This window comes from Tubulanus polymorphus, chromosome 2 (genome assembly GCF_964204645.1).
Source record: "Tubulanus polymorphus chromosome 2, tnTubPoly1.2, whole genome shotgun sequence".
Classification (NCBI taxonomy): domain Eukaryota; kingdom Metazoa; phylum Nemertea; class Palaeonemertea; order Tubulaniformes; family Tubulanidae; genus Tubulanus; species Tubulanus polymorphus.
The window spans coordinates 3,194,666-3,222,398 of record NC_134026.1 but is presented as its reverse complement, the minus strand read 5'-3'; the positions used below and the strand labels follow the sequence as shown (position 1 = coordinate 3,222,398).

At 38.0% G+C, this 27,733-nt stretch overlaps 1 protein-coding gene across 3 annotated transcripts; it reads right to left on the bottom strand.

The window, feature by feature from the left end:
* Window positions 1-257: 257 nt before the first annotated feature.
* Window positions 258-27,733, bottom strand: LOC141900428 (calcium-transporting ATPase sarcoplasmic/endoplasmic reticulum type-like). Of its 3 annotated transcripts, XM_074787324.1 has the most exons (24): window positions 27,187-27,733; window positions 27,020-27,037; window positions 26,748-26,830; window positions 26,085-26,189; window positions 23,717-23,855; window positions 16,105-16,185; window positions 15,486-15,571; window positions 15,033-15,099; window positions 12,069-12,157; window positions 11,431-11,514; window positions 11,253-11,346; window positions 10,651-10,870; window positions 10,460-10,562; window positions 10,040-10,297; window positions 9,085-9,202; window positions 8,393-8,829; window positions 8,201-8,294; window positions 7,940-8,066; window positions 7,630-7,832; window positions 7,466-7,551; window positions 6,822-6,955; window positions 4,573-4,690; window positions 4,221-4,338; window positions 258-840 (listed from the first exon to the last, which is right to left on the bottom strand). In XM_074787324.1, exons 1-24 carry the CDS (start codon window positions 27,302-27,304, stop codon window positions 803-805), a joined length of 3,018 nt encoding a protein of 1,005 aa, XP_074643425.1. In that variant the 5' UTR covers window positions 27,305-27,733; the 3' UTR covers window positions 258-802. The 3 variants fall into 3 exon arrangements, with proteins under 3 accessions (XP_074643425.1, XP_074643423.1, XP_074643424.1); XM_074787322.1 differs by lacking the exon at window positions 258-840 and having other exon boundaries at window positions 865-4,338; XM_074787323.1 differs by lacking the exons at window positions 258-840; window positions 6,822-6,955 and adding an exon at window positions 5,939-6,072 and having other exon boundaries at window positions 865-4,338.

The following is a 27,733-nucleotide window of genomic DNA, read 5'->3' as shown; positions in this document are numbered from 1 at the left end:
CATATGACAAACCATCCTGCACTTCATCTATCCTACCAGTTCTTAGCGTTATCGTATAAAATAAATAGTATGGATATGAAACATCGGTTTTTTTTTTCGTTTTTACTATGGTTATCAAACTTTCCTTTTTAGCTACGCGATTAACTTCATACAATAATTACTAATAATTATGTTACGTTTCAAATGGTAGAAGATAAAAAATGGAGAAATGATATATATATATATATATATATATATATATATATATATTTGTTAGGTATATAAATTTGCAACAATTTTATATTATATATATATGTATATCTGAATATCATATATCTAATATACACACTGTTCGTCTACAGTTTTGTACAATGACCTGTCTTTAGTATAGGAAGAAAAACTCATCATCATTTTAATAACAAATCAACAACATTTCAATCACTTTAAAGAATTGCCCTTAATTATGAAATGATGGTAGTTATAATCATAATCAATGCAACAGCACAAAAAGTAACGTATAAACAATCGTATTACAAATTATATTACAATAATTGTCGATATGAAAACTTCAAACTCAAACTCGATATATGACTTCATATTGTTATAGTAGGAGCGATAGTACAAAATATCGGTTTTTAAATCGTCAACAAGAAAATAGTTAAGTTACTAATACAACATCAAACCCATTCAACAAAACAAAAATCTACAGTTGAAAGCGATATCAACAAGATCTGCGTAGACAGTAGTGTCCATCCGGGACTCTACAGAAATTGAGGTGAAACGTATCCCAGGGAAGAGGGTGTGCAGTCCATGTGCGCGTGACTTAGTTATACTTCTTGTTCGGGTCTTCGACTGATTGGGCTGGAAAAGGATAGCACATTAGGATCAAAATAATGCTTTAACGATTTTATGAGAATTTTTTTGTTCATTTTGACTAATATTCATTTATATAAATTTTCTTTTCTTAATCGTCGAAACCTTAAACCATAAAAGTTGCATAGATCAAATAATTTGATATTAAATTGTATTCATGCTGTTAAGTGTTTTTTCTTTATCATCGTATCTTGATAAGATATATAGGATTGGGAAAAATCTTAGTTGCAATATGGAAGAATGTGGCATGCCCAGAGAGGGACATATGCAGGGGTATCTTTAACGTGCAGCGTTTATGTTTTAGGGTAAAATATTGTAAATAAAGATATAAAAGAATGACATAAGACAGGTTTTTGCTTCTATGCAAGCAGACAACACTGTCACATAGCAGGCACTACTACGAGATACCTAACAAGTAGACTTGGCAGACAGGACAGGACAAGGGGGATTGATTATATATATAATTTGTAGGGTACATGCCAACTATGAAAGATTTATTAGAACCCATTAGAGCAGTCTTTCTTGTTTTAAGTGTAGCACCTTTTTTTGAATTTGTATGTTTTTCATTATCTATTCTAAGTCGAATTCTACTATCGACATACCTTTCTGTATTTCCAATGATGCCCTCGTAGAGATTAAGGGGCCTGATGTGGACCACTTGGTTTTAATCGAGTCCGTTCTTGACATGAACCTCGAATAACTCATATATATATATATATATATATCATATATAACTCATTATGAATATTACATAATAGATGATATATTGACAAGATACGCTTGAATGTATATGGATGCAAGATGATAGCATGAAAAGCGAAGGTAAGAAGAAAGTGGATATTCATCGAGAAATTTTGATTGTGTTACGTAAATGTAAACAGGAAAATATACACTTTCGACTTTCGGGTTACGTAAAGAATTTATTAAAGATTGAAAGACACAAAAAGATTATAGCCGAGCATCCTTATATATACAAGTTTCATAAAGTCAATATCTTCCAATAAATGGCATCAGAATTTATCAAACAGTAATATCAACAATATTAGAATTCCTGGTCAACACATATAACCAGATCGTTTTATGACAAGTTGAGTTTTTCTCCTATGAACATTATTGAAACTGATGCCATGCCCTAGGCCTAATCTACTGAATGTGTATGGTGCTTTTTGCGAATGCACTGTTTTTAGCAAGTTGACATGCTCTCGTTCGACTATCTTTCTATTCCTAGAAATATCTATAATAATGAGTCTATAAAATGGGTGTGTTTGTTTATGGATTCATGTAGATTCAAGGAAGATGCACTTCGATCATATACAAACCAACATTTCAACGAAATAATGGGTAGCATTTTAGTATTTTCTCGTACCCTGCTAACCAAAATATCCAATTTTTTCAAGCCGACAAGAAAGAAACGCTCTTTGAACCCACGACGAAGTCTCCTCAGAAAAATATCACCACCACTCGAGATATGATAGCGTTTCCACCGATTGTAGGGATGAAATGTCTATTTCGATTGTGCACACACCCTTGACTATCAAACAAGCCAAAATCTACCGTAAAGGTGCGAAAAACTGTAAGCGACATCAGCACCGAAGCAGATTATATTCCGATACAATAGCTTTATATAAATCTATGTATATAATCAAACACTGCCAAGAAACTGGCCGCAATCGTCATCACTGATCTGCAGCGAATTTCCCAACAGCCGAGAAGCCATTTTTACTACAAGAAGGCGACCACATGAACGATTAACGCACAGTTTGTGAAGAAAACATGTGAAAAAATTCTTGAATGAAAACATGCACAAAATACGGTCAGAATCCTGTAATAATCCCGTAAGGCAACGTGGCATATACCGGTGTAACCGAATGTTCAAATCGATGTTGAAATTATAACAATTTTTTTCTCAGGCGGCACTGACCGTAATTGAGAACACACAATTAATAGAATTCAGTAATGCACATGATATTTTGGGAATCAGAAAGGTATGGGGCTTTATCATAATATCGTTATAAATAAACCGAATAAATTCAATGTCATCAGTAAATTGAACGCACAAAATCAATGAAAATGTTAGCGTCAACACGAAATAAACGGAAATTTGAAAACTAAAACTAAAAGAAAACGTGCAACTATTTGGCGTGTAGTGAAAAACTAAGCGAATGGGGGACAAATAAAAGTTATTAATAGATACACAAACTGAACCTTGAGAAAACTCGCTCATGTTAGAGGTCAGAAAAAACTCGGCAAACAGTTAATCAAAATCAAAAGACAACATGCATATTTTTTTTCAAAGATTCCAATGTTTTTAATATAAAATTTTTAATTTACAGAGAAAACTTCATCATTTCATACGTTTATATGCATACCAGGTTTACAATATTTAGTATTATTTCAAATATTTATATCTACAACAATAAATAGAGTCCAGTTGATTGAGGTTTTTGACCATTGTACTGATGATGTAGGGGGGACTGATCAATGTATTCGTGGCCACACACCTACTACTTGACATTCAGAAGTACAATTTTGATACTTGAGATTTCACATTAGTAAGAAAGAAGTACAGCAGCTGTAGAAAGTTCTACATTAAAACAATCTAAGTAGCCTAAATTTTAACAAGAGACGTAGGCAGTGCAAAATAAAGTAGGTATTCTATATGCTGCATTGCTGCATTGTGCTCAGGACAAAGCCACACAATGATTTCAGCCTCGGTCAATATCATAAATAGGCTTAATTGTATAAAACACAAATCTTTTTTTATCATACGATTTTTTTTTTTTTGTTTTTCTTATTACTACAACTACACTTCTTCAAACACTGATCAAATGAACAGAAAGGAACATGTGCAATACTGTCGATTTTTTTGTTTTTGGAAGAAGCAAGAAAAAGATCAATGATTCTTTTGAATTTTTAAAAATGATGATCATTTCATTCGTGAACAGAGAAGAAAAAATGCACAGGCCGTGAACCTGAGAAATGAGATGTTATGAAAATTACCGGCCCTGCCACCACATAGCAGCCCTCATTCATTATTCAAATCTCGAAGAACACGTTAAAAAACAAGGTAACTATCAAGGTCAGTCAATGGTAGATGGTGAGGAAATTTCAAAAGTGAGAGGGTTGTTAATGAACTGGTTGATGATGGTGATCAATCAATTATCGTTTTAATAATTATCATAATCATTATCAATTATCAATATCGTTATTATTATTATCATCAGGAATAATAACAACAAGACAAGGGAGAAATCTGTCAATCATGAGGAAATAAGGAGGTTACTGATTGGCTGATGGCCAAAAAATCATTCCTAGGTAGCCAGCCCAAACTAGAACCATCCAGTGAAGGCCGGAAAACCAATCTTTACCATCAATGAATTTTCTGGCGACAAATTTCAACGTTTCATCCAGTATTACTACAGGTATTGAGATCTTCAATACGACCATCCATTCGGCCAGGTTCAATGGGGTGATCTGGAACACAGCCTGTTAACACAAAAAACAAATCCTTGATTATTACACATTTTATACATAAGACCCCAGAGCACTAAGTTAGTGATACTTTTTCATAATACGCATTACCGGTTTAAACAGCCCAGAATATAGGTATATCTTAGAAATATATATATTATAATATGTACATGAATATAAAACAAGACCTTATTGAGGGTTCCCAAAATGCATTTTGGCATAATTTACCTGTATGAGAATACTACTTACCGAGAGGAAGTCAACTTCAAGGATGAGGAAATGTAGCGACATTGACAGACCAATGGCTAGCATTAACCAGATGTTACACCACGGCGGCATCAAGACCAAAGACTGGTTCTCGGATAAGCTGTAAGATTGAAAAAAATATCATTCACAATGATCATTCCAACTTAAAGCCGAACGCACGCCGACAGCTATTTGGAAGACAAAAATGAAATTTTGTCCTTTGGTAAACTTTTCAAGAATATCTACCACAATCAGAAAAGCTGTTTGTGTGCGTGCCTGCATATTTCATTGAATATTTTCAACATGATAATGCACTTAAGGTGCACAATAGTGATTTTGAATACATAATCTTAATAATTGGAGTCAAATGTCAGGTCAAATACTTGAATTACGAACGGCTGCTTCATTAGATATACTTCGATATATTGAGATAGAATATAAATTATAAATGTACATAATATCACATTCTTGAAGCTCTCAAAACAATTCCATATGACGTATCATAAGCCTGGAGATAGTGCAAATAACAGTGATAGTAATAGATGTGCATAGATCAATAATGTGAATATACATGGAGCATGCAATTTGAAATGAATGTTATGTTTGATATGAGTAACACAAATCTAAGTGCATCGGTTGTACATTTTACATTTTCACTCTTTTTCAACGAACACAACAAAAACGAGACAGGGTAAACTAGATAGAAATGTCTTCAATTTTCGAGCTGTGCGTGATAATGAAATTGCGAATCCATTAACATTCAAATCGAGGACATTTTTTTTTAGCAAAAATTGACATTACCAGGAATCGCCCGCAACGACAATAAGAGTGGCTCGGTTTACCCACAGTCACGAGGTGTAATATAAAATGTCACAAAATTGCTAGTAGTAGCATTATTAGTATGAGCAACATTGTCAAAATACGCTACATACATGCAGGAAGAATTCTGTCACATGCACCATCGGGTTACTTCAAATTACTGATATCTAATGACACGATTAACCAGTCAGATATCCGACCGTTGTTTAGTTTGATAATTTGATATTCAAACCGGTTTAAGTCCATCCAATAATGAACGCTTATAGTCGACTAACTACGATGAACCTAAATCCAAGATACTATCTTTCTAAAATTCTAACCTCTGCTAAAGACAGATATGTATACTAGTGTATATATTTAGTCAGACTGGCGATATATAATAGACTCTCTTCATTGAGAAAAAATTTCAACGCTATACATGCTATAAGCATTTTTCGTTTAGTAAACATATTCTTTCCAAAAAGCATAAACATGTCAGTTTGGCAGCCAAGTCTTGATGCATTCATTACACTTCCTGCATGATTGTTGATTTTTTGACAACGTTGCTCACCTGTTGACTGCATTGAGCATTTCAATGACCACAAGCGTAGACAGGGCCATCGCCTGCGGTTTATTGTGCTTGAAAATATCGCAGTCAATGCCTTCAAACCGTTTCTCCTGCGCCAAGCATTGCGCTTGATGGGTCTAAATAAGAGTACAAGGGAAGGACAAAAAGAGTGAAAAAAATAAAAGTGTGCCAACTACTCCGATAGTTGTATGGTTACGTACTGAGGATCTGCACCAAGACTTCGCTGCTAGTGATCAGTGGGTCAATTAGGCACATGCACATGCATTGCCCCCAGTATATATCGACTACAAACTGAGCTCTAAATCAACGAGGAAGCCAGTACGCAGCCAGCTAAGTAAGTATTGTTTAAATAACATTCTACTGGACGGGTCAACATGCTCTGAACTGGCTGATCCCATTCGTGAGACAGTAGTTTTAGTGGCATTCTCGAAAACTGTTTCCGTTACGAAAAAGATGCAACGATAATCGATAATTATTGACAAAAAGGTGGCGCCACTGATAGAACAGTCGTCTTGGTGAATCCTCAGCACTGTCAAGGTCTGCCTATGGGCAAGGTGGGAATGGGTTACGATACCGTGAATGAAAATATGAAGGATCAACGCCAAAAAACTGAATGAAGTGAAGGGAACAATTGTGTAAAAAGAGCCATGCCAAAAAATTCTGATTAGCACGATTAGAATGAACGATCAGAATCGGAACGTAAAAAATTTCATAGGAATATACAACACAAAGAGACAGAATTACACGTATTAAAGAACAGCCCACGCCATCCTTGCCCAAAGGATGTAAACCACCTACAGAAAACAAGGGGGGCACAGCGACCACAACCGTGTCGAGATTCGTGTTACCCGACACACACAGTTACCTGTTCATAGCATTGAGCATTTCTATTGTAACCAATACTGACAAAGCCATAGTCATTGGTTTGGGATCATTGAATATCTTGCAGTCAATGCCTGGGAAACGAGTAGGCTCAGCTAGACACTGCATATGATGGGTCTGGTAATAAAGAAACACAATAATCGCTGCTAATTAATTTTTGGAACATCGGTACGGTCTCTGGTGATTGGAATCGCCTCCTGTATGGTCACATATTCTAGATACTAAGCAAATCGATTCTTTTGAGGATAAATCAATTGCTTATTACCAGGTAATACCCGACTAAAAACAATTCATATACAATACAAAATGAACACATAGTATACATGAACAATATTACGAATATCCTTCACTGAATCCGATGTTAGTAGGTTCGACAGTATTCTAGACATCTTTCACAATTACATTTCAATATATAAGGCCATTAAAGTAAGTTGGACAGCTTCAATTGATGTATCTTAATTCTTTTTAGCATCTACATTTATGACAGGTGTAAAGCCATGAGGCATTCTTGAATTTCTTAATACTCATCAAATACAGATCAAAATCTATTCACTAAATGGAGCATCAAATAATTGATAAGCTCTCGTATTAATAATACATGTATGAAACAGTTACAGAAATACTTACCAGCTGATAGTAATTCAATTGTGGGCCTTCTTCATAGAGCATGAACCACCAAGCAGCAGCTCCAACAGTAGCGCAGCCAACATAAACTATTTATAAATGTGAAACAATGTTTGTCATTCACAAAAGAGGAAAGAAGGGCGTCTACTTAGACAGAAAGTACTTACTTCCAATAGCCATATATCTGAAGAACAACCACGGTGTGATTAGGGATTCTTTAGCATTCCTCGGTGGTTTAATCATGATGTCAAGATCTGGAGGATTGAAACCAAGAGCCGTAGCGGGTAGACCGTCAGTAACCAAGTTCACCCACAACAGTTGAACTGGAATCAAAGCCTCGGGGATACCAAGAGCAGCAGTCAGGAAAATGCTGGAAATATGAAATGAAACTTTACAGAACTCCAAAATACAGTCATAGAAAGATGTTTTTGCCCAACAATTTGAGGGTATCGGTGATAAACTGATTGAAATACTAACCTGACAACCTCGCCAATGTTTGAAGAGATGAGGTAGCGAATGAATTGTTTCATGTTGTTGTAAATAGCTCGTCCTTCTTCAACCGCTGATACAATCGTAGAGAAGTTATCATCAGCCAATACCATTTGTAAACTTATCCATGAAGGAAAACAAACCAGACGGATCAAAATTCGAGATTTCAATACATTTTAGTAATAACAATGACTCGATTGAATTTATAATGGATTTCAACCGGTTTCTATAGGTTTAAGAAAAGGATATCAGATGCAGACTTAGCGACAGCGGTACCAGAGCCCATAGCAATACCAATCTCAGCCTTCTTCAAAGCAGGTGCATCATTTACACCGTCACCAGTCTGTAACAGGAAAACAAATCCATAATCAAGAGACGTCTACTACGCAAATGGTTAGTTACTTAAAAGAATCAGGACACTTTCGCTTCACTGATGCTCACCATAGCGGAGACTTCTCCATCAGCCTGTAGGTATTCAACAATCTTACTCTTATGAGCCGGTTCAACACGAGCGAACAGACGCGATCGTCTCGTAGCTTCTCGTTGCTCAAGCGGCGCCAAATCGTCGAATTCACGTCCAGTGAAAGCGAGTCCGGCCGTCGATTCATTCTCTCCGAATATTCCGATTCTGCGACAGATAGCTTCGGCTGTTGCCTTGTTGTCTCCGGTAATCACTATAACGCGGATACCGGCGGTACGGCATTCACGGATAGCACCGATGACCTCTTTACGCGGTGGATCCAACATACCAACGACTCCGACGAAAGTCATGTTCGTTTCGTACTGGATGAACTTCTTAGAATCTTCAAGGTCCATTTCTTCGGTCTTGGGTGGATTGTCAATAGTAGCCAGGGCAAGGCAACGCAGTGTATCACGACCTACAACGACAACAAAATTCTATGCGAGAATCTGAGCAAACTAAAATAAAATCTATCAGAATCAACCTAATTATTGAACCTAAAGCTTCGCGATAATATAGTCCGGTCTGGGTGAGATGAATAAGGATGAAGAGCAAGAAAATCTACATTAGTATTAAAAGAGATTCTCTCCTAGTTGATTGAATCTGTACAAGTTATCGTAAGTAATTATTTTATGTAAACCATTAAGACCATCTAAGACTGATGAATACTTACCAGTTCCGTAGGCAGATACATGTTTCATGATTTCAGCCTTGATAGCAGCAGTCATCGGTACCTTGTTCGGTCCAACTCGAACGAAAGCGCATCGATCAATGATACCTTCAGGTGCTCCCTGTTTACCGGATTCAAAAACAATATTTAGATATAGGTCGTGATATGTGCAAAACAATCAGATCCAATAGATTTTATATACGATTCATTTTCTTTTGAAGAAAAATGTTAAGTTTCGGTGGATGTTGATCATTGATGCAATATGCACAGCGAAGAGTTACACACAAACATCTGAAGTTTGAATCAGTAACATGCTATAGCCAGCAAGGCCACCAAAACAGAGGGTACCAAGATCCTATAATGTGACAGGCTTTGATAATCAGTGGATAGAAACCTGAGGAAACCAAACAGCTTAGCTTAAACGCAGTCATTTATGCAGAGTATTGTTGTTTCAAAATAATTTCATAAACAGACAGACACACACACAAGGATAAAATCAAAACGGATTTAGAAAACACAGTTGGGATCACTCTGAATCTAATAGATGAAAGGAATCATGCATACCTCTTTACTGGTGTATAGTGATTCTAACTATTCTATATTAATATCTAAGTTCTACTTGGAATTTGGTATTACAGCTACAACTACGGTAAGTATGATTATTTCAAGTAATTTCAGTAAAACGTTTTTCTATTTAATCAAACACTGGAAATTGTCCGGATAAAGGTCAGTTGATTAGAATTTGGGTACCCGTAAATCAAAAGGCCAGAGCCATTAACAAAACCACTACAAGGGCACAAAATCAAAAGCGATAGGGTTGGTTAGTATTAGAAATCAAAGACACACCCACAAATTTTAAATCATGTGTGTACATACGATTGCGAAATACGTTTGAAAACGAACAATACTGCGCAAATGACAAAAATAAGCTCAAAATGGCGCCAATGGTAACACACACCTTACAGAACATCTTGCTGCCACTGGCAGTCCTGGTGGGCTTGTTCGGGGTTACGTGAACACTCATAGATTTACGATCGCGGGAGAACTCTAACGTGAAATCCTTTTTGTACATATTCAAGATGACGTGGTTGCACGCCATGCCGAGCTCTTTCTTGCTCAGTCCACCCTTGTTCGTTTGATAGACGTTCATCTTCTCGCAAAGAACGGTCAAAGCCGTCTCCGTGGCTTCTCCGACCTTTTCATAGGCGCTCTTAGCCTGAAATTATCAACATAACTCTCACGTGAAACTGGGACTTGACAACGCAGCTTAGAAGCGCCATCACAATAGAAATGACAAACCAATTATACATTGATTCAGATCATCACGGAATCTTAAAAATGGTTGAGATAGATATTGAAATGTTGACAGCAGACGTACCTCATTGTAATCAATACTGGAATCGTTACACATCGCACAAATGTGAGCCATCTCGGTTAATGCTTCGTAGTCACCAGATCGAACAGTCTTGCCATTGCAATACCTGAAATTAATCAGGTTTTACGATAGAATATATCTACTACACACATACTTTCCCATTGGTCGCAGAATTTCAGATAGATGAAACTTACACTTCGCCTTCAGGCGCATACGTTGATCCGGTAATTTCGAACTGGTGGGTGGAAATTTCACTAGCTTCGGCTTTGTTGAAGACGAACATTCTGCAAACGGACATCTGATTGGTCGTAAGAGTACCGGTTTTATCGGAGCAGATGACGGATGTACAACCCAAAGTCTCCACCGATGGCAGACTACGTACGATAGCATTCTTTTTGGCCATACGACGCGTACCTAAGATGAGTAAACGAGTGAAAATTGATAATACCTAGAAAAGATGTTCGCAGCATACAATTGTATGGTAATCAAGAAACTAGTCTAGATTTAATGTTGTAATAACACGATTCATAGTAATAAGGCTGAGGCGAAAGGAAGCACTTATAGCACTTGCATCCATTCGTCCAAATAGGTGATAGGTGTTTTTCTTAGGGCCTTACATAATTTTTTTTCAAAGGTAAGCACTTTTAAGCACTCGCTATGAACCCTTAATTAAATATCAATATATATATATTTTCACGTTATCAAATCAAATTATTCCACAACCATGGAATTAGATCCTTTGATACTCGTGACACGGACACTCGCAGAACCAAGCATAATTTAAGGGATGACATACCGAGGGCCAAACAAGTTGTAATGACAGCGGGTAAACCTTCTGGGATGGCAGCTACGGCCAAAGCGACGGCGATCTTGAAGTAGTAGATAGCTCCCTAAAACAGAAAATATAGCAAATATTTGAATGATTCAATAAATTATCTAAATTTCTGACGATCGACTAAATAATGATTTAGTACCTTCATCCATGATCCACCGTGAGCGGGATCGTTGAAGTGACCGATGTTGATAGCCCAGACAGCGATACAGATAACAGTGATCACCTAATAATTGACATAGGAAAAAGACATTATTGAACGCGTGAAGATGAAAGGATACAAGAAGTGAGCGCTGTTCGTCTAATTGATTTATTCAATCAATAAAAGCATCAAAAATACGTCGACACGGTCGAAAAATAGGATCCAATTCGAGACGCTACGTAGCGAATTCATTCGCAAATGCGTTTTTCATAGGATTCTCTCGATGAATAACCCTTAGTAGAACCATCGGCAATGTTATTCAATGAAGAACGCGTTTGCTTAATGGATTTCCTTTCAGCTTCCATTTCGAATGCTTACAGTCGAAACAAATCAATAAACAGGAACAACATCCCCACGTATACCCTAACGATTTACGAGCAAAAAATCTTTTTCTAATTTTTTCCCGCGTCTGCTGTTTATGACGTATCGACGACGAACTTCGTTTCGATGATTGTCGACTGAATTCATCAAGTCAAAACAAATCGATGGATAAAACCAACTCGTCGCATAATCATGACCAACCCATTTCGAATCATTTTCACCGACGGCTGTTTGTGACGTAATGAAAATGAACTCACTTTTGATAATTGGTTACCGAATTCGTCAAGTTTCTGTTGAAGAGGAGTTTTCTCAGTTTCGGTGTCAATCATTTCAGTTCGGATTTTACCTGTAATACATTAACATCATTCGCATTCAAAATGGTCTATAGGAAATCATAGAGGTCACAAATAATGCAATTACTTCAATAACCTCGCATATCGTCAATGCCGACACTCTTAGTTAAGAACACACTAAATTTCTCATTTCTGATCGGGCTAAGCTGTTAAGTAAGTATTTTATCACAGGTTTTTACATCAAAAATCATTAGATGATTTTGCCATTTCGAAATTTGGTCCTTGGTCAGGGTCATTAATCTGTATCAAGAGATACTGGACGATTCTAACCTTGATGACTTTAAGTTGCTAATGGAAAGATTTCCATTTTATTTGAGGCCATCATTTTGTGAATCGCACATGATTTTTAACTCGGTGTGCTGATTGAATCTTTGTAACGCGATTTGTCGCTGGTGACTGACTGACGGCAGATCTGGTTCCCAAATATCTACCCTGCAAGATACTGAGTGATCTTGTTAGCGGTGTCTATTTGGCAACCTACAAAACTTGCCAATATCTCCTCAACACTACAGGCGATGTCACAACAAATTTGTCGCTAGTGGCGAAAATTGGCAAAACATCACAGAGTGCACAACAGGCTTTAGTCATATTGAAAGAAAAAACTAAGAACATTGACTTAACAGGTAACACAAAAACATTTTTCTAGTTCGTGTTGTAGGCTTCTCAGACGTATTGCAAAGATTACACACAAAAAAAACAACCGAGATAGCTCCTGCCATCGTTCTATCTGGTACAATAATAAATGTCTAGAAAGAATATTCATACGTAGAAACAGAACCCGAGTTGGTAGAGGTAGAGGTACTCGGGTAGTTAGCGGTATACGCGTGTTGTTGTAACCAGATCCTTACTTACACGAAAGACCTCACCTTGACTACCGAGTAAAACATCATATCTAGATTCGCTCTTCTTGTGTAGCGAGCGCGAGCATCGGGTTGAGAAGAATTTAGCCACTCAACTATGACATCACTATCTCATATAAATCTCTTACGAAGTATTCTCCCTAATGTATGACGTCCACCGAATAGCTCGTGATAAAGATTATCTTTTCGATGATAACATTTTTTATACGCACTGTTTTTTAGACGATTATTTCAACGTGCTACACGCAATGGATTCATCTAGTGTTGATCGAAACGGAATGTAACTCATCGATTAGATCGAGTGAACATTAAAAACTATTGACATAAATTTGCAACGATCAAATAAACATCCATCATATTGATCAACACTTTAAATTTTTGAACCAAATCCCGAATTGAATTGTAACAATTCACTGTAACAATTGACGAGTTTCACTTCATTTTCTATTGTTTTATATCAAATTCTAACTATCAAAACGGTTAAATTGACGACTCAAATTTATATGTATTCTCTTTCTTATCATATTCAACCCTCAACTGAATTAAGGTACCGAGGTACTAAGTAAACCATAAACTAAGTATAGAACTTGTTTCGCGCATCCATATTATCTCATTCAGGGTTCATCGGGGTAACACATTACCGGCCGTACATTTATACTATAAAACTCGATATCGGTGTAAAATGCGATGACTTTTTTTTTCCACAGCGCTGGGCGAATACATCGCGCTACCTGAACTCGGGTTAATCGCGTGTTCGGTCTGACATACCATCAATACCGGCTCGCGAACGTAGTACATATTTATAGCGAGCGTGTGTTCGCTGTAAGCCTCCGGGTAGAGGAGGAGAAAATCACGCTCCATTTACTAGCGATGTAACGACGACGGTTATACGGTTGAAATTGTCGTCGAAAAAACCCCGGCGAACTCGATGATACATTAAGATGATAAAATACGTCGAAGATCGCGATACAATACGCAGGAAATCCCTGTAAGGCGATCCGAGGCGATAAGCCGCCACTTTCCCACCGCGATAATCGTTTCTAAAAACCAGCGCCGAGAACTAAGAACTATAAACCACGACAAAAAATAATCTAGTTTTTCATGTTTTCGCTTTCGTTGTAACCGAAGCGAACGGAATTATGTAAGGCACAAAAAACCACTGCTTCTCATTTTACGTTGGTTTTTATCTATCACCGTTTCTATTCTCTTTTATCAATTCGATAGCTGTATTTTGAGATTCACTGATGATTTTATGCTCGACTAACAATCAGCGACGTAGTAGGCGTTCGTGTAATGAGCATTAATCTTAAAAAAACTTCATGCTGTTCAATTCGTTGCCAGTTTGCTGCGATGTTAACTTTCGGATTATTGACTATGGCGTGTTACTAGAAACAACGCGTCAGCTGCGTATGTTCCCATCAATTTCACCGTGATCGACCACGAGTTTATACTTTACATTCGCGTCAGGACGCACGGTGGCATTTCCAGGAAACCGCAGTTGAACGCTTACTTTTTTTTTCCGGCAACGAAGGCAATTGATACATTTCGGTCGATAACATAAACTAAGAAGCCTTCATTGCGGGTTTCACCGATGAGACGAGTGCCAATCAATACAAACGCGTCCAAAATTTATTCGACAATCAATCCATTCTACTGGGAACGAACGCATCAGATTTATAGATAGAAGAATGTTGTCATGCAATCCACTCGAGACAGAATTTTCCCGATGGTAACAATGCAAACTTCATCGGAGACAAAATTGTTTTCAGTTTTTTTTAATGTTACATATGTGTGCCGTTAAATCAACAAAGCCTTACCATAAATACAGAGCCTTCCGATAAGAATCATTATCAAAATATGTAGTATTTTTGCGATCGGCTGGTAAAATGCACACAGGGCAAGTACCGCATGCAACGTTACAAAAAAAGGAACCCGCATTATTTGTGACACTCCAAAAATGTTTTAAAGGATTTCTCATCGTTTGACTATGCATTTGTTTCATATTTACCAATTTCGGTGTCCAATCCTGTTCCGATAACAATAGCACGGCATTTTCCTGCAGCAACATTCGTTCCCTAAACACACAAAATTCAGTAGATTAGCGTCATCTTCTACATACATACCCCGGCTGTCTGCATCGATCACAACCATTCAAATGTATTCATCATCAAATTTAATAACTAACAATCAAGAATATGGGATCTTAAATTAGCCAGGCAGAATTGTTGTCTTCCACTGCCATAGAAACAGTAATTGCTACTTAGATTAGTTTGAACACGAGTAATTTTACATCCTAAGACAAATTTCAGTTTTCATAACAACTTTTGGACACTGCATTCAACTACAATTATTCTATAGAAAGAATCATGACGGTAACTGTGATCAGTTGTCGCAGACTTTCTGTTATTTGATACGATGGCGAGACGATGTCGCGCGCGTTGTCTATAATTCATGTACTTACGGAGAATAAGACATTTTTCTTGTCCTGGTTGACAGCTCGCGGGTCAGGGACGGGATCGGTGTGTTTTATCACACTAACACTTTCACCTAAAACAAATCAATGACCAGTAACCGCATTATGAGCCGCTGGTGGAACGCGTGCGGGTAACGACTACACTATGCAATATATCCGCGTCGTTATAAAAAACCTCATTTGAAAGTCATGAAGCCGAGTGAAATGGGATCAATATCGCTGCTGTATGTCTATAATTCACGAGTGGCCATCGTTTTCAGTTCCCTACGTATTGATCATTGAATATTTATCTTCCGATACAACATCAGATTTCACTCAATTTTCTAAGCGCGGAAGATTTCGGTACTCAACTCGCCCAGGGGGGGCAAGATCACTGAACAGGAAATACATTCAACATAACGGATTATTCTTTTAAGTCAGGTTTTTTGCATCGATATCAGGAATTCGCTTTGACGATAAGGATCTGTATCTTTATTTCGATAAGAGTTTACAAGAACCAGGCCCCAGGAATCAGAGAATCTGGTATTGTCAACGAGATATCGATTCAGTCAGTTGATAATCACCAGTCATTGGCCCAATTCAAACACCCTTGCATATACGCACATACCTGTCAGAATAGCCTGGTCAATTCGTAGTGTAGTGGAATGGATCTTGATAATTCTCATGTCAGCAGGCACTTTATCGCCGACTGCAAGATATAAGTAAGAAATCGATATTAGCAAAAATCGTGACAAAGCCGGTAGACAAACAGTTTCTATCGTTTTCGAGATGGCCATGAAAAAAAATCTTCAAAAATCTACCGACGATGCTTCTGATTCTCGACGCGGAAATAACCGACCAAATTGTTGTTAGATTCTCGGTAAATGCTCGGGGTTATTTCTTTATTGTGCCGATAATATTTTTACGACGTTGTTCCGAGCAGGCGCGCGGGTATTAGTCGGTGAATAAAAAACGTGGAAAGCTCGTTAGATTAAAGGAATCATCGCCGGTTTATAAGCAGCGAGATATAATACGAACATTAAAAATAAAATGAACTCTCATCAACAAGTCGAAGAATTACAAGCATCTTCTCATTATAAAAAATTCATGTTTTGGTTATATGACCTGAAGCAGGCTCCCTACAGATCAATTATTCCTGGATATAAGGAGTTTTCAAGGAGATTCAAAGGAGAAAATCTCTAATTCTGAGGAAGCATCTGCATCACTTTCATATCCCGATTAAAGAAGACTCCTCCTGAATCGGAACTGTTCATCTCCGTTAACCATTAATTGCGGCGATTTAATTTCTATCCAATTTTCGCACTTCTAAACTCGGTTTCTTATTCATTAACTGCCTAATTTGGAAAAAAATTTCTGGTCCAAACTGTACAAATATAACATTTCGAATCTTACTCAAAATTGAGCGAGTTTAAAGGATTTTCCGGCATTTCGTTCAAATCAATGAAGGAATCAAGGAGTCGTAGGGAACCTGTAAAGGCATATCTTCCGATGGCGCAAATACTACTATAATTGCGAAGCCATTATATCAGTGTCTCGTCGTATTGCCGTGTATTAATGATGAATTCTGTAGATCAGCTCAGAGGACACGTGATTCAATTAACACATCGAAGTCTGTATAGCTGCAGAGATGGACGGTCCAATCATTCTTATCACCGCACAAAATATGGACGAACACACTCTTCTCCAGACTCGTGTATCGCGCATAAAAACAAGAGCGGTATTCGCAGAGAACTGTTGAAGTAATTGAACAACGGCGTTTTTTATGATTCGAATAGTTCAAGCTGGGTTCTCACGGTCGACGTAGCAAATCTGTACCCACTTTCATAGTTCTACTTCAACGAGAAGAGAATATTGCAAATATTTCTATCGCGCCTCGGACTATCGACTCGTGGTAGTATCCTGAACGACTTCAAAATTGCCAAAAGCCCTTGATTGGTTTGACGATAATGCTGTGTAAACCGTCATGACTGATGACCCCCTGCCTTTATACAATCTTATTGTCTCGGACAAAAATCTTTTAGCACGAATCGATATCCAGAATGAAAGTCTTAAATGAAATTCAGCGCCGATCATCGCAATAATGGAATTAGATCGGCAAATTGAGCAGCATTACTACGGGATATCAGTGGTATGTTTATCGGTAATATTGAACTGACGCAATATCAAATATTCATCGCCTACAGACATTTATTCAATCTGAGATAGAGCTGTAATTGAAATTGTTGAATGTAACCTCATAGGCCACGGGGCAATAACACCGATATAAATACTCAACGCAATACTATTTAATCAGCTAAACCTGTTAACACGATCAATTTCTAATGATTGATATTTCTAAGATGTGGCCTTCAACCATGTCTTCAATTTGACTTCAGAGCTGATACTATGTTGAGAGTGGTTTTGTTGGTTCTTGAGACTTGTCATCGTTTCAAAACTTTTATCTCACCAAATGGTATTCATTTGTCAAATGGAAAATCTAAAGTAGTGATCGGTAAAAGCCTTAAATTCACCAAAATACCCAATAAAAATTGTAGATTCCGTAGGATCATAGATAAGAATTCTGTAATGTATGACCCCTATCAAAATGTCTGCGCAGATAATGATCCGGGGAGGATGAACCGGTATTTGACGGTGGATCCTTTTTCAGCTAGATTCGAGCACGACAAAGAAGGGGAAATGACCGAAGTGGGGGAAATGACGACTGAGCGCATTTCATCGTCGAATCGATATACATATCTCACGAGAATTCAGGTGAAAAAATAACGCTATCGTTCAATAAAGATTAGTATTTTATCGCAGTTTCACAGCGTTGAACTGCGACAATAGAGAACTGTCGATACGTATATGAATATAAACAGCATCGATTGATCTGCGAACGCGTTTCAATTTGTATCCGTCGTTTCGAGAATCAATTTCACTAATGACTCATTCCAGGAAATCGCATCCAGCAACGGAGAAGTCGAAACGCGAAATTGACATTTCTACTCTCCAAATCTAAAACTATTATGTCAGGTATGAAGTGTTCGTCCCATCCTCCCTCTGCAGGGACTCGAACCTGATGGCATCGCTACACTCAGCCACGGCACGAACCCCTGCATCAGTAGACCGGGTGCGCAGGTACATGCGCAGCTTTCTGAACGAAAACTGGCGGCACCAATCAGATTGCTCGTTGTATAATCGTTGAGGCAAATTTCAAGGAAGAACTATAAATGGGAAAACCCGGGCTAAAATAAAACGGGATTTCTGATTGGCTAAAAATCACATCATCTGAACTGCGCATGTATCTGCGCACACGGTCGATTATGGCAGGGTTTCGTGCCATGGCAATCTCGATGCCATCAGGTTCGAATCCCTGCCGGGGGAGGATGTGTTCGTCCTGAAGCGAGTGAGTATACGCGATTGACACTGACAGTAGAAATGAAATGAAGGGTGTTTTTTTTCAGTTGCGATGATAGAGGGAGAAATCTATTCCATACAAGTCATCCAGTAATATTCAGGCTGATGCACCGTATTAATCTTGTCAGATATGAAACACAATCACGCGATCACCACACCCAATATAAGGCGCAAAACTGCAAACCCAGACTGATCATAACCAGAACAATCTAATGAAAGTGTTGGATCCTGAACTAGTACATGAGGTGGGTAAACATATTAGGCGCCATCACTCGAGTATTTTTGGCCCGCGCCATATAAGACCTGGAACAACCATTCTCACAAGCGCTAAATGAGCAAGTGCCAAATTTGGTCCAACCAAAAACATTGCAACAAGCCCGAGCCAAATTTAAGCATTGGTCATCAAATTATTGCGTGTGAATTGCAACTGGTTCCGGAAGTGACTCACTTCGCTTTGTCCAGGCATTGTTTAGTATCAAGGGAGTGGTTTACGCGTGAATGCGCTCTCTAATTAGGCATGGGCCAAATTTCGCTCGAGTCAGATCCTGGCTTCGGGGCTTAGTAAATTCTCGGCCAAATTGATACTATCGTGTTGTGAAGTGTTGAAAGATTTCTGAGGATATTTCGGAATTCTGTGTTAGAAAACTATTTATGCAGCTCGTATTTCATTCAGGTCTATCACGCCGATAATCTCGACAACGTCTCACAAACTGCTGTGACAGTTTTTCCACTCGAGCTTCGTCGGCCAAATCATGCTTTAATAAGCGAATATATCGATCAGGTCATTAACTATCGGCAATATTGCCGAAGCAACGAAATAAATAAACTGCCCTCCGTGACAGCACATGTCAAGCATACTCGAGCTCGTATATTTACAATAGACGTGGCTTTACTGGGAAGGAAAGCAAGTCTTGAAAGCAAGCGAGACTTTGTACATCTTTCTCTCAAACGAATCATTCGAAGTCAGCGCATATGAAACATTACTGATATTATTTAGAAGACAACGGAGGGCGGAGGGGAGGGGGGGTAGGTGAACTGGGAGGGGGGTAGGTGAACTGGGAGGGATTGCGAGATTAGAAGAAATCTAAGCTTACCGATATTCAGATGAAATATGAATAATCGGAGATGACTAAGGCGGCGATTAGGAATGTTACTGTATTAATTACATAGTTTCAAATTACAAACTCCTCCTGAGAAAAATATCAGCGATACGAATTCGATGAGAAATTGAACGGATTGCTCATTTTTTCTAACCATCTCATCAAAAACTTCGAAATAAATTATGCCGATGAATCGAATGCCGCCGGGGCTGCGATCAAATAACCGGATTTTTATCTATCTATCGCTGTGCAGTAGAGTTGATATCGCGAGGGAACAAAATCACCAGTAAAACTCCATATGAAGAGGTCTCGGAACGAAGTTGATTTCTTATCGTATGATGATGATGATGATGACATACTGACAAGCAAACATATGCTGGTTCGATCGATCTTACTAATAAGACACCCGCAAAATGACCGAACCTCGATAAATACATACATGAGCCTACTGGTCACTACGCAACAGCCTATCACATCGTTCGTTAGTTGTATTCAACATTGATAGAGAGGTAAATTCATGGGCAGAGTTTGACAGGAGCACGAAGAAATGTAAAGGGCATAAACATATCAAATAGATTGGTTGAAAGAATGAGAATTTTCTGGCTGCTTTTGGTTCTGAAGATGATGGATTCAATCTGAAAAGACTTACTGATAGTATCTACATAGAGCATGTACCAAGCCAAAATGAGGGTCTGTAAAATTGTGAACTTTCACTGCATTTTAACGCAATATCAAGGCACCTGAATGACATTTAAAAGAATGTAAGCTAATCCTAGGGGCCAGAGACTGCTGTTCCATTATCTATGGGTGGAAAAATTGCCAATGTTTTTCAAAGGGCATCTGGATGCACCCCTGTTTGATTATTAGAGTTCCAAATAAAGCAATCATTGCATTGACAAAAATGCATTGCATAGTAAGACTATAAACTGGAAAGTTTCGTTAATGGCAAAGATCTGGTTGGTTGATGCAATAAAAATCAGAATAAAATGTAGGAAACGTAGATGACATCTTCAATAATATGTTGATGATTTCAATGAAAAGGACGGTCGCAAAAAGAAGCGTTTAGGCACATTCTAAGAAACTGCACGAAGAAAGAAATGTTTCTGAAGATTGGTCTACGGAGTGTATACAGTGTGCAATCGATGTTCACCGGGAGGGTAGAGAGAGATGTTCAGCAGAACCAACGTAAGAACGTCAGTATTTATAGCTGTATACAGAACAGTCTGCTGCCAGCAACCTATGTAGTTCTACCTTCTAGTATATTTAGCGTCGAACGAGCTGAGGATCCATATATGGCTGCCCTTGGCAATGCAAGGGTAAGGGCACCGTCTGTACTTGATTACAACTAGCTAATTTTAACGGTAGGTACGGCATAGCCAACAAGCGCTCGCTCGCAAACAGCAACAAGCTCCAACAACATATAGACACCTGGAATAATGTTAGATACAAAACAATTTCACGAGAAATGCAGCCAGTAAAATATATATTGCATATTTCATCTATCCTAGCAATACAACTCGAGGTGCCACGTTCATAACAGGCCGTCCATCACATTCACAGAACCGCTAATTACGCTTTAGTCAAAAATCGTTGAGTCTTGAAGCGAAATGAACCCGGAAATCTGTCACCATTAAATCAAAGAGTAGAAGGCTTCGACTACGAGCTGTTTCAAGCGTAATAGGGTGGAGTTAATCGTGATGAAAAACCAACCAACAGGAATGAGATAATCTACTAAGCTGAATTGACCGTCAGTCTTGGGAAGCTTTTTTTATTCTATGATCCCGAATAGATAATAAGCTTACTTAGTACTAACCATTAAATTGTTCATAAATAAGGCTGAGGCAACAGTAAGAATGTTTAAGCACTGATTGATAGTAATAGTGACACTTTTCTGATCATTTAATACCACGATCCTCGTCCTGAACCACAACTAAAATCGATGAAGGCATTAAAATTGGGTTAACACATAATCGTCCGAAAAAAAAGATTTTGGGAAACCTGCATTTAACAACTAGCTTTCAATATGGCCTTAACCCAATTCCTGAAAAACGTTTTGTACTTAATCTCATCCAATTGATGACTTGTCCTAAAAGCAGGCCAATCTATTTCGATCTTGTCCTTAATGCATTCCAGACCATTTTTAATATTTTTCAGTTCAAAAACAAGATTTTTGACATGAACATTTATAATCAGCTCAGGCGGAGCATAATCAATGATGAATTGGAGGGAAGATATTTTGAAAACATTCGCAACATAAGATAAACAAAGGCAAGAAAATGAACAGAATCGGATTGAATAACAAACAAACACACACAACAGAAAGAAGAGGTAAACATTCGAACAGACGCATTTATTAATGAATGGTATCATAATACCGCCGTCGGGTTCTTCAAAATCCAAAAACTATTCCTTCTTTCTATCAGCAGAACAGAGCAGAAAAGTACGAAAGAATGCGCGGGATCTTTTACCGGTAGTAATGAAGCCCGTCTAGTTAAAGAGGAATCCTCACCGCGCAGACCAGACACGTAAAGTGTAGCCCTGTCAGTTTAAACATCGCGTAAAAATCTCTAGTTTCTCTCTTTTCGTTCGAGTAAATAACGACATCACAAAACTTAGGCCTTCTTCCATCCATTTTCTAAAAATATCCATTACCGGGAAATTGAGAGAAAAAAAACCGTGCAGATTTCCCTAGGAGGATATGACGAGAAATACTACTGAAGATTTCCAATCGATCATTAATCACAGGTCAATGACCCGATTTCGTAAGATGGCATGAAAACTAATCGTCTTCAAATAATAAATCAACGCAAAAAGTAATTACGTGTTTGCGTAAGAGATTCAGCTGAGGGAAGGAAGGAAGCAGTAACACGCGACGAGCAAACGAGTTCATCAGTTTTCATACATTAACCTGATTTCATTGACGCTGAAGAGACACCCGAGGACTCTGGAGGTGACACCCGAGGACTCTGGTTCCGTCGCTGCTGGGCGCTTCGAGAAGCAGATAAACAGAGACCACAAACCGATGACAAGAGGGCTCGTACCGAGGTCACTGACAAGAATCAACCGCAATACTTGACTATCAACCGCTTTTATACCGAGCGTAGAAATGAGAAAATCGAAGAATGTTAGGTTTTTTCACTAATCACGTACAGGCAGATACAACAGATCCAGTATCCGGCTCAGGTCCAGTTACAACGCTTACACTCAAGAGCAGTCTAAGTTCTAACAACTTATGATTTAAGACCACTTTTTGACTTAGGAAGCAACCACGGCATTGACCCCTGGCCCAGTTTCACGAGAAAGTTCAAGCCTAAAATGGTTAAGTTTGAATTGTTGTCCTCATTGAAAACATGAAGTAACCAATGGCAATTACACCAAATATTCGAGTTTAACTTTTTCGTGAAACTGGGCCCTGGTCTAAGGTCTTCGTTGAAATCATTCTTATTTCATTTTATTGGCATTCATTACATCTTTATTTCATATTACATTAACATCAAAAATACAACACGTAAACACCTTGCATATGCATTTTCGATACCACTAACAGGGCGATACAGATTGAAAGCATCCACGGTAATCATCTGATTACCAGGCAGTATATATTGTAAACAAATATTTTTTTTTAAGAAAGCATCTGGGCAGATCTACCTCGCTGTATGTGATTTTGAACCCACAACGCGATCGTTTCGTTATTTTCACCAGTCGGTTCTGACTGATACTTACCCGACACTTCACAAATATCACCAGGTACCAACTCTCGAGCTTTGATCTTCTGAACACCGGTGTGGTTCTTTCTTACAACCTTCGCGATTTCCGGTTCGTATTCCTTCAACGCTTCGATGGCGCTTTCTGCGTTTCGTTCCTTTCAAAATGGAAAAAAAAAACAACGAATCAGAATTCAATTATTTCATAATAAGATCGACAAATGTTCATTAATGGATAGCGATATATTGAGTACAGTTGCATCATGTTGAGAATTATGGAAATTGGGGACTTTTTCAGGGTGGCCACTTTTATTTGAGATGCATTCCCCCCTACTTTTCCCTAATATATACGTTGTTTTCCATGACTTGATCTGCTAAGAATGCAATCAATTAACACAGTCAAAATACATAAGACATAGACAGAAACTGTTTCATTATGCAATCTAACAATCTCAACAGATTTTCCCTTCTTTTTCCTGTTTTTGATTAGCTTTTTAGATTTTTTTAGCTTTGAATTCCATGACTTTCCATGACTTTGAAGAAAGGAAAATTCCCTGACTTCCCCCTGATTTACCGGTAAGTGGCCACCCTATACCTTGTATCAAAAAACAAGTAATTTCCTTCTGAAGTACGGCAACTGGTGTTGAAATACAACAAAGAACGATTTCAGGACTAAAATGTCATTAACTAGTAACTAACAAAACTAGTTTTAAGGAATTCTCGAGATGGAATTTTTCTCTTTTTTCCACGAGTATACCTGTTCATCGCGAAACTACGAGTGAAAAAAATTGACTTCAAACAAAAGGCAGTCGTTGAACCGGGCCAATAAAGCGTCATCCCCCGCCTGCCTGCCACGTATAACGTCAAACAGTCATAACGAACGAACGAACGCACGTATGACGAACACCCGACATGCCTATTTTAGAAATTGGAAATTCAATGCAGTTTCGATGTGTACACGTGGCATTCCGAATTCAATGGATCGCTTTAGGCTCAACAATACACAATGTACGCGTAAATAAAGCTATATGGGAAACGTGGTACATAGTCATTATGGCTCCCGACAAGAGTAGTGTCAAACTCATAATCATTTATAACCAAATAGAAATATGTGACAACGCCTGTGAACTGCTAAACATATAAATTCAATGCATTTTTTTAATGTGTCACTAGTACAATATTTTTTCGTGTTAGAGCAATTTCAAAAACTAAGGACACACAATATTACAATCAAATGAAATTGATAGCAATGATGTCCTCGTTATCAATATTTCGATGCTGAAGGAATATCATTAATCAGTTGAACTGTCGGCTAAACCGGTCGGCAACCAGTCCATCAATTTACATCAATTTCTTCGGGAATTCAAACGCGGAAGCACGAATTATCGATCAGTATTTTTCGAGAAGTTTTTCTGTCGACGTTTTTTCGTAAAACGACTGCAGGAAAATGCAAATTAAGACGTGGCAGCTCGGCAACTGGAGAACGCGACGTCGAACAATCGGTTGCTGCTGACACCGAACGAAATATCTCGAATTGCCGACTTACACGAGTTGGTTACCATAGTAACGCGGGTAACAACATCCACGGCGGCTTGTCACTGAAATATGATGACCGCGATCGCTTCCGATAAATCTAACGCAGACAAGCGAACAAACGTTCACCGTCGCTCGACTTTAGAGCGCGGTGCCCGCTGCCGCCGAGATTTAAATAACGACCGAATAATCGTTTGTAAACGAAAAGTCGAGTCGGCAAACAAAACTGAATCGAAAGCACGTTCTCTCGACTGAAATTAATCGTTCTCGTTTTAATTCCCTCGACAATTAGTAATACATTTAATGCACTATTTTTGCCGAGGGCAGGATCGCTGAATAGAACAGTACTTAACCGACGAAAATTCATTTGCTAAGACCGAATACGATATGGTATAAATGGAAAATCTAAAAAATCTTTTTAAAAGAGATTTCCTTCGATATCCGTGGTATTAGGAAAGATACAACAATCTGTGCGTTTTAATATCAGTCGCCACCTGCGCTGTCATAGAAACAGCTGTGATCGAAACACTGCCTACAACGACTTCTGTTTAACCTAGAATTTACTACGATATCTTAAACTAGACCAAGTACATGTACCTTCATAAATGAGACCATGTAATAATGGGATAAGATATTTATAACTACCAAGACATCAGCCAATACTGATTCCATGCCAAATATGGAATATGGTACGGATATTTCATTTCAATTTGGAAATTCTGTTTTCGCAATTACATATTATTCAACGATATCAACTTCAATTTCCAAGATTTTCGCGATAATACTAATGACAAGTTCATCACCAGATACGAGGGTGAGGGAGTACTTGAATGAATAATATGAACAATTCTTACCTGCCATACTCCTACAATTGCGTTAGCAATGAGAATCAATAAAATCACAAAAGGTTCTACAAAAGCTGTTACTTGCTCTTCAGATTCTTCAAACCAGGCTAAAATCTGGGGGCGATAAGAAATCAAATAATCGTTTAATATCGAGAAAACAGACAAGAAAAAAGACTGATTTCAAATTATAGAAACAAATATTGAAGATATTTCCAAGTAATGTTTGCAATATTTTCAAAAACAAAAATAATCGCTTATAGCCTTTGAAATGTAATTCTGTTTACGCTGATTTGCATTACTGTTCTAGTTGAGAGGTATACTTTCGCCCTCGGGCCAAGGTAAAACATACAGACCTCAGCTCACATTATGATGATCTAAAGAATATTTTAAATCTCTTAGTGGCTGTGATTTAATCTTTCCCAGTAAAACCTGTTACATTAATAGCTTTTAGTCTCGAGGAAATTGCTATTAAACCCTCCTGACCTACCATAGCCTAGGTAATTATTGGCAAGACTTAAGAAAGATCATTCCAAAGGCTAAGATTATATCTAAACCCTGACCTGACAGACTTAAAATATGAACGTACATTATTGATAAAATATTATCAATTACAACGATATCACTCGCAATAAGGGACCATTTATTCCATTTTATTTGATAAGATATACTTACGAAAGATATAATTGCTGCTAATAATAAAATCTTTACTAAAAGATCATCGAACTGTTCTAAAATAAGTTGCCATAGCGCTTTTCCTGAAATGAATTAGGATAAAATTATTCGCCTGGAATACCGGAATATCGTACTGAGCTGAGTAGAGACAGAAAAACCGGAAATGTATATGGGCGCCGCCATATTGGATTGACAACGACGTAATTCTCAGCAATTTTCATCATGAAATATGTGCACTAGTTACGCGTCTATTTGAACATAAATTAACCTACCTTCTTCGGCCGGCAATTCTGAAAATAAAAGAGAAAATAATTTTGTTAACGACGGCAATTTACAAAATATTTTTAATAGGTTTTTCGACGTTTAAAAACGGGGTTTTCCGAGCGTATTTCGGCCAGATGCACACATTTTCAGAGATAAATTCCCGTCTCACACTTACCGTTTGGACCGTATCTTTCCTGTTGTTTCCTGATTTGATCGTCATTAAGTCCGACGTGGTCGTCGACATTGAAGTAACTTATCACTTCTTCCGAAGATTTTGTATGCGCGAGCTCCATATTTTCCTATATTCAGATTTTTGTCACCTGCTAAATAACTTCATAAATCCACACCGAAAATCAGACCGGTCCTCCAAAACACAGATCGTAAACTCCTTTACAAATTCGTCCGAAAATCTTAGCCAGATATTTAACTCCAGCAAGATTTTACCACCGGTGCCGTATTTACCCTATGCTAACACGAGCTCTGTTCCGAGTTGTGTTAGTACGAAAAAGAATGGGCTAATCCACTACAATAAATAGGGGTGTTCGCGGCTATGAATTTCTAATCCGTGTCGTGGACTCTGTCATTATTCTCTCAATCAATAGAATAATTCGACCGTCCACTCTAAGGCGTAGAATAGATCCGAAATTATGTCGAAATAAGAAATTCCCGTTTTTAAGAGGAAATTTCTGAGACTGCCTATTCCGCGCTCACTGAGTGCGAGT

Bases quoted from the DNA above. Each gene is read 5' to 3' on its own strand.
- LOC141900428 (XM_074787322.1), bottom strand. From the start codon at position 27,304: ATGGAGCTCGCGCATACAAAATCTTCGGAAGAAGTGATAAGTTACTTC. The intron at 8,067-8,200 runs ATATCCTTTTCT...GGATAAGTTTAC, and splicing joins TGTCGCTAAGTCTGCATCTG to AAATGGTATTGGCTGATGAT. The intron at 4,339-4,572 runs GTAAGTAGTATT...TTGTGTTAACAG, and splicing joins TTGAAGTTGACTTCCTCTCG to GCTGTGTTCCAGATCACCCC.